Source organism: Schistocerca cancellata, chromosome 1, assembly GCF_023864275.1.
Source record: "Schistocerca cancellata isolate TAMUIC-IGC-003103 chromosome 1, iqSchCanc2.1, whole genome shotgun sequence".
In the NCBI taxonomy this organism is placed as follows: Eukaryota; Metazoa; Arthropoda; class Insecta; order Orthoptera; family Acrididae; genus Schistocerca; species Schistocerca cancellata.
Window position 1 is genome coordinate 177,242,320 of NC_064626.1, and position 14,597 is coordinate 177,256,916.

At 37.2% G+C, this 14,597-nt stretch overlaps 2 protein-coding genes across 2 annotated transcripts in view; one reads left to right on the forward strand and one right to left on the reverse strand.

The window, feature by feature from the left end:
- Nucleotides 1–2,890: 2,890 nt before the first annotated feature.
- On the reverse strand, nt 2,891–4,694 carry LOC126155110 (inhibitor of growth protein 1). Its single transcript, XM_049916211.1, has one exon. The coding sequence runs from the start codon at nt 4,609–4,611 to the stop codon at nt 3,658–3,660; it is 954 nt and encodes a 317-aa protein (XP_049772168.1). The 5' UTR covers nt 4,612–4,694; the 3' UTR covers nt 2,891–3,657.
- Nucleotides 4,695–7,715: 3,021 nt separating this feature from the next.
- LOC126168251 (set1/Ash2 histone methyltransferase complex subunit ASH2-like) overlaps nt 7,716–14,597 on the forward strand; it is a 91,975-nt gene continuing 85,093 nt past the window's right edge. The window contains exon 1 of the mRNA XM_049920541.1: nt 7,716–7,935. Within this exon, the coding sequence (XP_049776498.1) occupies nt 7,913–7,935 (23 nt within the window). The 5' untranslated portion in view covers nt 7,716–7,912. The remainder of the gene's footprint in view (nt 7,936–14,597) is intronic.

A 14,597-nucleotide genomic window follows, 5' to 3' on the forward strand; every position in this document is an offset into this window, starting at 1 on the left:
AAGAGTGAGAGATGGTGGGTACGAATAACTAACTCACACCTGTGTATCTTAATAATAAATAAAAGACTCAAATGCCCAGCATGTAGCCATATTTACAAATTAACCTGCAATGTGAAAGTAAAATTACTTCTTTCACACCATTACAGGTAAAAGTTACAAATTGGACCCCCCCCCCCCTTTTAGGTTTTTCAACATGCCTCAAACTTAAACATTAGTATGTGGTACATGTTAATTTGGTAAAACTACCTTTATTATGCTTTCACATTCATTGGCTTTGCCAGCTCATGAAGTCTCCTCATAAAGAAACCTAGATCTCAGGCTGTGCTACAGATCAGTGTCACCACAACAAAGACTTCAGAGGGGGTCCATATTTTAACCTCATTTATGATGTATCATGTAAATGATCCACGGAACATGAAACTAACCATTTCACAGGCTCAGCCGCAGCTCAACATAAAAGGAAAAGTCTTATTTAAAGCAATGGTCCTACTCAGCCTATCAAACTGAGTGCATTCTCCCAAAATGTTTTACTGACCATGTCTTGTCTCTTTCAGGCACTCCTCGCCCACTATGAGGTATGACCCAGCTATCCAACAACAATAGAGAATGTAGGGGGGGGGGGGGGGGGGGGCGTCACATGTAGTCACCACTGGTATTGTACAGGAAGTCTTGGCTGATTTATCCTATCCCTCAGTTCATTACCCTCGATAGCCACACGGCCTGGTACTCACCAAAATATCATCCCCTTGCCTTGATGATTTAGGATAAAAGGTGCAAACTCCCATGGATTGAACTTTTCTCACAGATAGATAAAATAAATTTACCAATACCCCTACATGCAACATCACAACAACAGTAAAATACACTGCACTGAATTTGATACTACAATGTCACTGTCAAGCAAAACATATTAAAGCCTTATTAGGAACATCATGTTACCAATGATTGCTAGGAAGTCAATTCTGCAGCACTTTAGAGTAACTCCAGTGTGCAGTATCTTTTTTATCCAATTAGTGAGGGTGTCCCCATACTGACACCAAAAATAGCATTACTTAACCTGAACATTTCAAATCTCTTATTTTCCTTTTGTCTTTATCCTGTGTCTGTACTGGGTCAGCAAGGTTATATCATAATTGGCATTGTTAATCTTCGAGGGAGGCCGGGTGCCATTCCTGTCACCACTCCTTCACCAGCTGGGGACTGAATTGGTGTAAACCCACACCAATTGTGTGTGGGATGAGTTATCCATCTAACAGTGTGCCAACATTTGAGATTTTCCAACTATGTAGCTGTGGCAGGACATGGGTACCAGCTCAGTACTCACCTAGACATTTGTGAAAAAACAACTAAAAAACCACATCCAGGCTGGCCAGTACAGTGGCCCTCATTAACTGAGAGGCGGATTAGATCCAGGCCTGGTGCACATGCCAGAATCCTGGGAGAGTTGGTTCCATGTGCAGCTATTCAAGAAGGTTGGATATAAGAGTAAAATCAAATTATTTTTACCTGAACACGGGCTGTAAATTGCTCGAAAATACTGTAGTAAGAAGTTACGAACATCCTGTCATTCTAAAATTCCATGGAGCGATATTTAAATTTGAGTGAAACTGAGCAACAATAGTTACTAACAGGTTCTGTATGATGGAACACTTTGTCTCACATCAACCTTCACTACATTCCTATTGTTGTGTAGAAGTCTCAAATTAAGCTACTGTAACTGAAGTCAAACTTTTTGCAACACAATGTATTCTTGGACTAAACACTGAAACCTATGTTCTTGCAAAATAATATGTGACACTGTATGGTTGACATTCCTAAATTTCCCTCACACACTTATACACTTTGTAGTGAAAAAGGAGAGCTGCTGCAACAACTAGCAGCCAGGTTTCAGCCATGTAGCACAAAAGGCTGCTGGCTGTATCAAACCTAAAAGACATGAAACAATCATCATTGACAGAGATGAAGCAACATCTGTTCTTTGTCATAGACACAAATACAAACTGGGGTTATGTGACAGATAAAAAAAAAAAAAAGCAGTTGTGCCAATCCTAGTATCACTGTCTAGCTGCTTCTTTTGTTACCTGAAGTACAGCATATGTAAAGGACACTAAAAAGATAACTGATATTCTGAAACATATGACTGCTGCAATAGAAACACCAGCATCTAAAACATGTTCCCCTCTCTCATTACTTCTGGGGATACAAAGTACTCCAATTTCATTAAACTCTGATATTTTTAGGCTATACAGTATATGTATTGTTTTTTCAAAATATATCCCTTGCTCACCACTGTTATCGAAATGCAATGATGACCCTCAGCGGAGAAAGCAAATGTAGTAACTAACAGTTTCACAGTAAATAGCTACTCCACCTTCACAGAATATGTGGGAGAAAAACATTATCTAAAATAATTATTATTATACCAAAGATATGGGTGGCCCATTGTAAACTTTAGGTCTTATAAAACTGTTTTTCACTTTCTGCCCACTACAAAACTTGAATTCACAAAATTAATTTTGAAACACTTTGCAAAACAACATGTACTACAGACTCTTTTCTGAATGAATCTTAAAATAATTGTTATTCTCCCTTTTACTCCATGTTAACATGTACATCTACACAAAGTAAACTTCCCAGAACAAATGCAGAGAATAAATGTCAAATGTGTGAAAGTTATCATAATAATTCATACTTTGATTCCCTAACATAAGCACATACAAGACACCTCTCAAACATCTTCCTCACATCCACCACACCCACACATCTTTTAGTCATGGGCCTATATAACTTTACCGCCAATGCTGGTCACCATATTACAACAACACAAAATTTAACAGTGGATAAAGTTTTCATTTTGAATCAGTTAAAAGCATGATACAGTTGTTCACCGATAAATTTATTTAACATATAAAAAGTTGCATATAAACTATTAGGCTCAAATGAGAACATAAACAGCATTCTTTGCTTGGGGAAAATACTGATAGTCATCATTTCTCAATCTATTTATTTTTATGTATGGCAGGAACTACAGAGTTCAGCTTTTAATAATATAAGCTTTGTACAAAGTGAACTCTGTATTTACCTTTAATTTACTGCACTTTTTCACAAAGAAGGAAAAAAATTAGCATAGTTTCATGTTTACATGCAAATAAAACTTTAATCCCAGTGTGGGAAAAATAAATAAACAGATTTTAAATATAATTCTGATTCAGACCATTTAAACAAACATGTCATACAATAGACGAATGTTTGCTATTGAGAACGTTTGTACGGCTGCACAAAGGATCACTGTTATGGTCACAAATTATTGTTACCTAAGCATCTTTGTGTACCAGATGTGAGAAAAACTTTAGTGTACAGAACAAGGCAATAAGTAAAAATCTTGTCTGTAATGTTCTTCACAATGAGAAAATATATTCAGAGGTGTGTACAGTACATGTTTGACAGTACCGTAACAAAAACAGACGCTTACTTTTGTATGCACATGAACCTGTTAAACTCTCAACCAAAAACGGCAAAAGCAATGAAGAGATTTTAGTACTATCTTCTACACCAGTATATATACAGACTGACTGAATAATTCCACAGTACAGTACTAAAAAGAAAAAAAAACACAAACGCTGTGATTCACTGCACAGAGTGCATGCCACCCATTCATTACGCTTTTTCTTCTTTCTCTTTATTGTATCGTTCAAGCTCTTTTAGAAATTGTGCTTTCGGCTTCATTACATTCGGTCTATCACCACGACATTTGGGGCAAAACCATTTACCTTTGGGCTTTGTAGCAAGAGCAACACAAGAGAAATGAAACCACTCTATCGGACAGAGGTCATTATCACAGAGGATCATCTCGCCATACGATATTTGGTCACACAAACAATATGTTGGTTCATCGGGGTCGATGGCCAGTTCATCATCTTGGGGCGGGGTATCTTCACGCTGTTGTTGTACTTGCTGTTGGGACTGTCGCGATTTACGTTTTTTCTTTTTGCTTGTACTGTTACCTTTTTTACTGTTGCAAGTTGCGTTGCTAGACGTATTTCCTCCACCCGTACTGCTTCGCGTTGCTGCAGGTTCCGGGACAGAAACTTCTGATGTGTTAACAATATCCAAACCTGTGACACTTTCAGTTAACGTACGTCTAGCGCGTTTAGACTGTCGTTCCCCAGTCCCTGTACTTGTGCTACCGCCGCCTGCCACACTGCTGGAACTACCATGATGATTGTGAGTTTCGCGATTAGGTTCATGATTTTCCTGATCCTTCCGAAAATCTAGATTTCTATAGTCCAGATCTAATTGTCGAGATTTATTTTCAATTAGATCTTGTATTTGTTGGACTATCTGTAATTTTTCATCGCCCACTTCCTGAGCAGCAATTAAGGACTGTTGTATCCTAAGCAAATTACGCCGCCTGGCACTGGAATCTCCTTCCGAACGCGAGGATTCCTGATGTTGTTCCACTTCTTTCAAATAAGCCTGATACGTTACATCCAGCTCTCTCATACGAGAAATCAGCCTCTGTAAATCGTCCGGAAGGTTTTCCACACAATCCAGGTAATTCTCTACGTAAGTAGCGGAGTATAATGCTTCAACAGCAGCTTGATTCAACATACTTACAAAACTAACTACCCACTAACACCGCTGTCTTAATACGACACAACCATTGACTGCCATCAATGACAACAACCACATTCAAGAACAAGAATAGACTGTGCCAAAGATCCCACTGTAAAGATGGCACCCAATCCTGGACAGTAAACGAAATGTCGTAAATGTTTACGTCGTAGATACTAGAAATACATGTATATTACATTTGTGATTTGACAAAATAACGCGCATATGACATAACATTTTCTTATACTCACTACTATGAATTAAAAATAATTTTATTGTGAAAAAATGAGAAAAGCCTCTTGCTATATCGTTGGCTCTCTCTGTCATAATTTCTGAAAAGTCAAAGTAATACCGCAAAATAGCAACAAAGTACGATGAGCGGGAGAATTGAATGTGGGTTGAGTTATTACAGTTTGCATTTCGATATGTAAATGTTTTAAAAGAGAAAGCATACGTATTGGTCGCTTTTAAAGATATCAAAAGATACGTTTTCACTGAATAAAACATTATCAATTCATAGCAACAAGCTATAAGTATAGACTTCTACATTTACACTCCGCAAACCTCTTTGAGGCATGTGGTGAAGGGTTCTTCCCGTTGCACTCTAACGAAAACCGAGATAAAAAGGACTAAGAAATGTACCGTTGTCCTATTACGAGTATTGACTAAGACAGCGGCTACACAATGGAGCCAATATTCAACTGAATTCGTATGGGACCAACGTCAACATGTCTGGCGTACAGATCGTGGTCACAGTATTTGCAATCTAATGAAAACCGATGTAAAAAGAAATATATCGCTGCCTTCTTACGAGTATTAAGACAGCCGCTGCACAACGGAGCCAACATTCACTTGAACTCGTATAGGACCAATGTCAACATGTCTGGCGTACAGATCGTGGCCATTGAGCGTGAATAATTACATTTACCCATTACAAAACAAAAAAAGGAAACCACACAAAAAACTCTATAGCTATATCGCTTCACACATACTGGAATCAGCAAGTTCTAAATAAGGTATAAGCTACCATATGCTATAAATAAAATTCTACCAGCTTGATTTTATTTATCATTTTTGGTACAGGTATGACGGACGTAAGTTATTAGACCACTATAATCGTGAACCCTCTGGGCAATTCCATAGCTTTTGTCGTAAGTGAATGACAGATTTTGAGCGGCTTCTTCAAATGATTGAACCCAAAATAAAAAGGAGAGACACGTTTTGGATGGAGGCTATACCTGCTGAAGTTTTTTTGGCAGTGACACTTCTACTGCTTGCTGCAGGAAACAGTTTCAAAAGCTTGATTTTGCTGTTCAAAATATTCACTCAAGTGAACGAACGAGCGTAATAAATGACTTCTACGCTGAAGCTACGATGATGGAAAGCAATCACAGTTCACGCCAATGTGTGGTTGGCGTATCGATATTGCCTCAAGGTTCTTCAACGTCGAAATACCGACAAGCGACGGATTCGCGCCAAGATTGGGGCCAACGTTGCTTCCATTACTATTTCATCGATCCCCATATTCGGTCACCTCTGTTGTCTCCGTTTTGTGGATTCGGCCAGAGTATAAGCGATTTACACAGGAAGTTACTAAACTCTACTTATAAGTAGTCCGTCATCTTGGTGAAATACTTGGTGCTCAATAGGAAAACAAAGCACTACGCCGTGGAGTATGTCAATTTATGTGAGAATGTTCCGTCATTACGTTTAAGTGTAAGTTACATAACGCCAATAAAAATAATCACATACTAGCGCTGCAGAATGTTTTTTGTGAAATTTTGTACTATATAACACAATATACCCTCTGCTATGCGTCTCCCGCTGGTTTGCAAAGTATAGATGTAAATATTAATAACGATGATATCGAAAAAGAAAATACTGGATAGAGGGGAGTGACAGTTTACTTTATATGCACAAGGCATAAACGAAAGAGTGATTTCACTAACCGGTATTATAGTTGTGAATTAGTGTGCCTACACAATAATAGTTTTTAACAAAAATTTGCAATTCTTCTCAAATAAGTGCTTATCCGTAGTCGTGCAAAACATCTAAAGTAATTAGCATATTAAAAAAGAGTCAGAAAGATGATGATTATGAATATTTACTGTAGTACTGTATGCTATATTTAAAATTTTAGAGAAATTTACAAATAAGAAATTTATGTTATTGAAAGAGACATTTATGATAAATTAGCACACCAAAGGGCAAAGTTAACAGACAAACAATATATGCCACAACAGTAACTTAATCAACTCTGGCAGCGCGAGGTAGCCATGAGGTCTCAGGCGTCTTGTCACGGTTAGCGCGGCTCCCACGGTCGGAGGCTCCAGTCCTACCTCGGGCATGGGTGATTGTGTTGTCTTTAGCGTAAGTTAGTTTAAGTAATGCGTAAGCCTAAGAACCGATGACCCCAGAAGTTTGGTCCCATAGTCCTTACCACAAATTTCTAATTAACTCTGGTGGACAGTAAATAGTTAACAATAAGACTTAAAAAAAAAACTGTCTGAAGGGTGGTTGGTTGTACACGGCTGTTTATTCAACTAGAACATCAAGATTTTTATTTTAGCTCTATAATAATATTAGAGGTCTAATTCTTTAATTATATGTGTACCTTACAGATCTATCGTACACAAAAGGTATCCATAAATAAATATGCTTTTCAATTTTGTGCCTAACTGCATTTTGTTCTTGGACTAATTTCTACATTTCCAGCCTATCTACTTAAGGGAAACGATAGTTGAGAAATTACGGAAATCACGAATGAGAAGTCGGAATTTTGATCTCCCCCTCCACTTCCACTATTTACTGACATTAGTCCAGAGATACGATGGTGCCCACTGCCCACTCAGGTGACGCACCAAGTAAAACAAAGGACTACTAGCATTCCAGAGGAACGGAATTCAAATCCCCATTTGCCTATTCACATTTTCCAAGTTTCTTTTTTTTTTAAAGGACAGAATGTCCATCTTTTATAACCAGTCAGCGACGTGAAGCTAAACCCTAATTTTGGTATCTGTCGAATACGTTGCGTTCTTAGGATTCACTCCTCACTTCTTCGTAGTCTACATGGCGCAAAACATTTCAAATACTGTTATCGGTGCTTCCTTCTTTCCGTTCATGAGAACATTTCATTTCGCGTATGGTTCTTCATTTGTTTTCAAACTGTATGCCAATACTATGTATTGACAATTTGACTACATTGATTTCGTCGTAATCGAAGAACTGAATAAAACATTGAACAATAAAATTTGTTATCATCTCTGGCGCACTGAAGTGTATCTATTTTGCTTTGGAAATGGAAGACGTAAACAAGGCTGCGTGAGTATCAAATAAGAATTTCGCTGGTTTTGCTAAGGTCATTGTAGTCAGTGCTGAGTGGTAATAGGTGTTGAATTGTCGCGAATGTTGAAAATGTGATAAGTACTGCATTTTATGAATGGCAGTCGCAGTGTCCAAATTGCTTCTGCTCGCAATGGAAATGATTTTTAATGAAAGAAACACTGCTTGCCTTACGTATTGTGAGGTGTAAATTACATGTACCTCATCTACAACAAATAAACCTTGACCTTTAAAAACTGATCCCAGACGTTTAGTTTGTCGCATTATATTCCACCTAACCCGTATCGTATTGTGATGCAACACGAATTAGCCTCCGAACTTTTCAGTGACATTTTTACGCCCAGAATAAATCGTGCTACAGGACACGTCTGTAAAACCATTTAAACATTTCAGTTTTTATGCTATTTAGAGGTGCCTCCAGTAATGTTTAGGCGTGGAACGACACGTTTTAGCTGATATAATCAAAACAAACAAATCGTTACCAGGAGCTTACCGATGTCATTTCCACAGTCCGTACCGTTACATGAAAACTTAACGTGATTTTACTGAGAATCGGTCGTACAGTTTTTTCACTTCAGTACGTTTGGAGCGGTGCTAGTTTAGGCTTCTTTATTCCCAGCCATATTGACACGTTAGAAATAAGCAGTGTCATTTCTTATGAACTATACCAAATTTATGCAATTTATTTTTATAATATCTGAAGAGAATTACGCATTTTTATTTTATTTTTATTTTATCCATATTCTAAACCTATTCAATAGATGATATATAGTGAACATACACACGTGGATACGCACATGTATAATGTGGAAGCTATTATATGTTTTTACTGCTTAATCTATTATATGTATATTGTCTAGATGTAATCAAAATGACGTGTCCTATATTACAAGAACATACCTATACGAAAGGCAGTTTACTGGACCAATAAAAGTCACGGTGACAAGTACATGCAGAATTTAATTGTGAAAAATTTCGTAAATAACATTTGTTTATTTGCCCTTGGACTCATTTTTGTACAACATACACATATTTAAATCAAAACACACAGTTGACATGGTTGAAGATGTTGTAGACATGAAACGTTTTTACATGTGCGTGGTCTCATGTTCCATGGATGATTCACACAATAAATCATAATGATGTAGGCCTACAATGATTCATTTTACATTTAAATAGCAAATTAATTTGTTAATGTGGCTGTATGCAGACTTTTTTTAACATAAAGTGTGAATTAGTAATTCCTATCCTTCACCTTTATGCATTATAATAACAGAAATTTTTTCTGTGGAGTAGGAGGAATTGTCGGGGAGAAACTGTTTCAATTTGTTTCAAATTTTACTTTGTTGTTGTCAGACATGTTATATCATGGGAGTAAAAATTTTTGTTACAGCGTTGTGCAAAATACAACCTTAATGAGGAGTACTGAATGTCAGTTTTTTTCATCTGGTGTTGTAATTCTACTGGTATATCATTGATGCCTCTTAATTGCAGTACATTATTTACTACAAACAGAAATATTCTGAGAAGTAGTAGTCAGAAGGTCTAACTCTTTAAACAGATGCCTACAAGATGATCATGTGAGAGCACCATGTATTATTCTTATAGCATGTTCCTGAATAATGAAGACTCTCTTAAAGATAAGTTACCTCAGAACATAATTTCGTTTGACATTATTGAATGAACATACTCAAAGTATGTCAGCTTACTGCTTTGTCTTTCCCCAGGATTTACAGTGATTGTAAGGTGAAAATGTGGATGAATGTTGTTGTTTTAGGAGTTTCAGAATGTGTTTTTCCATTTTAAATTCTCATCAATCTGGATACCTCAAAATTTTAAGTTTTTGCTCTATGTATTGTTTCCTCAGCATTTGTTAGTGTTATCATTGGTGTAGTGCGTATAGATATGCAGAAGTGCATATGTTGTCTCTTTCTGAAATTGAGAGTGAGACCATTTGCACAAAACCAGGCAATTATACTTTTAATAACACTGTTTGCCATTCCTTTCGTTGCTGTATGTATGCTTGGATTGATTACAATACTAGTGTCACCCACAAAAAGAACTTATTCTGCTTATTGTATATTAGGAGAAAGATCATTTACACATGTAAGTCCGCCGCTCGTGGTCTCGCGGTAGCGTTCTCGCTTCCTGAGCACGGGGTCCCGGGTTCGATTCCCGGCGGGGTCAGGGATTTTCACCTGCCTCGAGATGACTGGGTGTTTGTGTTGTCCTCATCATTTCATCATCATCCAGGAAAGTGGCGAAATTGGACTGAGCAAAGGTTGGGAACTTGTACGGGCGCTGATAACCACGCAGTTGAGTGCCCCACAAACCAAACATCATCATCATCATACACATGCAAGGAACAGTGATGGACCTAAGATTGAGCCTTTGGGAGAAATACGGAAGCGTCCGATCCCGCCCGTCTGCTTTGACCCATGACGTCACAAATATGGCGGAAACAAAAACAAACACACACACTTTCCACAAGAAGCCTAATGATACTAACGGGACAAGCGCGGGAAATGGGGTGTTTTGGGTGGGGCAAACTAAATATAAACAAATTTAGACACCTTGTGTAGCTACAACGTGTAAGTGAAGACAGCCATGCATGAATACCCACCCACCTCCCCAGGGGTCGTAACCCCAGCAACCCATAGAAGATAAATATGCTTCAGTAGCTGATAAGTGTTTTTTGTCTTTTTTAAAAAAAAATCTCACGGGATAGAACGAACAGATCAGAAAGATAAATATAATAAACTAAAACAGAAATTGGAGGAAACAGATAATTAAAATAAGTAATAACATTTTTAAATTAAAAAAAAAAAAATCTCACGTGATAGAACGAACAGATCAGAAAAGTAAATAAAATAAGATAAAACAGAACTGGAGACAGCCACACTCAAACCAAACTCCGCGCCGTCATGACGTCACACACGACAACACCCTTACGTCACGGGTCAAAGCCGACGCGTGGGATCGGACGCTTCTGTCGACCCCCCTTTGGGAACCTCGTATGTGATTTCTCCCGAGTCACAAGAATCTCCCTCATTACATTGGTTGAATTAACTAAGTACAACTTTCTGCATATTTTAGTTAAGTATGATGTTATCTATTGGATGGTTACACCTTCAGTTGCATAAAACATCAATTTATTTAGGAGATTATTGTGATTTGCGGAGTAAAATTCCTTAGATAGAACACAGAAAATACCAGCTGGTGCTATTTTGTTATTTAATGCCTGTAAAATTTGGCAAGCGAATGTGTAAATGGCAGTCTCAGTTGTGTGACACTTTTGAAACCAAACATTGATTTCCTGAAGATATTATTGTTGCTCAGGTGGGTGCTACTCTAGAATACGTCACCCTCTCAAAAATTTTCGAAAATGATGTCAGCAGTGAAACAGTTTGATAGTTATTGACATAACTTCTATCATCTTAATTTTTTTCATGCAATACTTTAATCTCTCTTGTGATACATGGTTTTTTACACAGCTGTTCAATGTCCTTTCTGATTAGCTGTATGTCAGCCTTTGGTTCATTACAAATGTCCTCCCAGGTTATCTCTTGTAACCTGTTCTTTAAAAAAATCTGTTCTGGAGTCTAATTATTTTAACTGATTTCCTTGAGGAGTATCTATACTGTAAGGCACTGTCTTATTTGCTCTAACTAATTGTGCATCATGATCAGAAAGAGTATTTGTCATTTGGTATACAGCTATTTGAGTTTCATCAAAGAAAACATTATCAGTAAGAGTCCTGCTGTATATATCTATCAATATTCAAAAGTTAATTGCTGATATCAAATTATAGGATCCAAGCAAGGTTCCCAGACCGTTTTTCCTATCAGAATACCACAGAAAGTGTATGCTGCAATCAGCACAGACTGTAAACTGCTGGTTGCTGTCTGACATATAGGACAGTGAGGACTCTGTATTCCTCATAAAAAGCCCAAAATTTTCCAGTGATGATCTGTGTGTAGTTACAATTAAAAGTGAACTATTTTTCAGAATTAATTATCAAGCACATACCTCTATGGCTGATCACTACACAATCTACTTGCCTCGATGTTTTTGAATTTGTGTTCTGTCTTAATATATGTAACAACTCCTTCTTTTCCCATTGAGTAAGTTCTGCTTGAGAAAGATGCTAGAGTGTAACTTTTCAAACAGTGGAACATACAGGATGGATTGTAACAATACTATGAAAACGAGAGTTTCTACTCGCCATATAGTGGAGATGGTGAGTTGGAGATAGGCACAACAAAAAGTCTGTTAGAAAGTGAGCTTTCGGCCAACTAGGAATTCATCATAAATAGACAACATACACACACATACTCACACAAATGCAACGCATGCACATGGCCACAGTCTCTGGCTATAGAAGCTAGACACTGTAATCTTATATATTCAACTGTTCTAACACTCTGGTTACATGACGCTCTGATATGCACAGGACCTCTATCTTTTCAGAGCTCTAAATTTTCCAAAAAGGCAAGAAGCCCCTCGCCTAACTATGATCTATCGTAGAGTCCTCGAACAATAAACTTTGCCCAGTTCTTGCAAAACGCACTGGTCACACCCATCTACAAATGGGGTAGTAGAAAGAATCCACAAAACTGCCATCCAATATCCTTGACAATGATTTGCTGTAGAATCTTAGAGCAAATTCTGAGCTCAAACATAATGAGATATCTTGAACAGAATGATCTCTTCAATGTCAATCAGCATGGATTTTGAAAACATCAGTCATGTGAAAACCTACTCATACTTTTCTCACATGACATACTGAAGGCTTTGGATCAAGGCAACTAGGTAGATACAGTGTGTCTTGATTCTTGAAAAGAATTTGACTCAGTACCACACCAGTGCTTATTGTCAAAAGTATGATCATATGGATTATTAAGTGAAATATATGACTGGACTGAGGACTTTTTGGTAGGAAGGAGACAGCATGTTGTCTTGGATAGAGTGTCATTGTCAGATGTAGCAATAACTTCAGGTGTGTCCCAGTGAATTATGTTGGGACCCTCGCCATTCATGTTGTATATTAATGACCTTGCAAACAATATTTATAGTAACCTCAAATGATGCAGTTATCTATAATGAAGTACTATCTGAAAGACGTTGATAAGATTTCAGAGTGGTGCAGATATTGGCAGCTTGCTTTAAATGTTCAGAAATGTAAGATGTGCACTTTACAAAATGAAAAAAATTTAGTATTATATCCTATGACTATAATATCAATGAGTCAGTGTTGGAATCAGCCAACTCATACAAATATCTGGGTATAACACTTTGTATGGATATGAAATGGAATGATCACATAAGTTCAGTCAGGGGTAATGTGGGTGGTAGACTTCGGTTTTTTGGTAGAATACTAGGGAAGTGCATCAGTCTACAAAAGAGATTGCTTGCAAATCACTCATGTGATTCTTCTGTACTTAACTGTATGGTTGTTAGCTTAGCAATCAGCAGGGACAGGAAAATTTCAAATAAATGATAAAGCAAAAAATAATGCAAAATCTATGCTTTTCAGTGATGTAATGTGAAGTGAGCGGTTGTTACAAACCGTCACAAAGTTTGACATTCGTCCCCATTCTCATGTAAATATGTTGCATGCCTGAAGGCAGCAGTTTACTATATTGGAAACTGATAATTATTGGATTTTTTCTTTTTTCTTAGCTGTGAGAATTCTGTATAATTTTAAAATAACTATTTATTTCTCATATTAAGGCCTAATGCTCTAGATGAGATATCAAATTAATTACATTCCAGTAGCAGTTTGTCAGCAGTGTGACACTTCTGCACAGTGTGTTGTATAAAACATGGGATGTTTTGTAGAGATCTTTAATGTATTGCCTAAGTTAAACTAGACATTTTCATAGTATGCAAGTATAAATGTGAGAAACATCAAAGATGGGACATTAGTTTTGCAAACATGTAAATCAGAATGACACCTGGTACCTTTCAACCTAGCCCAGTCCCCAGTCTACACAACAGATCATGTTGTCACCAAAAACTTCATTCACAAAATGGTAGAAATAATATTGAATAATTATTGTCAATGTTGTTTTACCGCCAGAAACACATTTGCATGAGGTCATGTATTCTATGTGGTGGCTTGCTGATTAGAAGCAAACCAAATGGGCACAGTGTTGATTTACATGTTTGTAAAGCTTAAGTGGTATATTTTGTGATTCATTTTTATACCTACATACTACAAATATATACAGTTTAATTGATATCTGTCGAAACTGCGTCATTCTTGGTACGATTTGTTGTACAAAAATATCATAAAATCTGATGTCATCAGTTAAAACATTGTAAGTAAAGATTGATTCATTATTGTGGATAAATGAATTTTTGGAGATTGAACCAGTAACATTTTGATAAATATGAAGGGTCTGATGCTTTCAAGCATAAGTGAAGGAGTCAGCGAAATGCACTGTGCTGCACATAGAATTCGGGCTAACAACCCTTGCAGCCTCAGATCCACAATTAAGTCTGTATTCACAGCTCTATGTTCTTGCTTCAGCCATGGGACCGCAATGAACTTTCTTTATGCTGATATGGTAGACTCTATTATGTATTGTTAGAATGACAGGTCTCTGCTGAAAGTATTCTTAAAGGATGCAAATCCC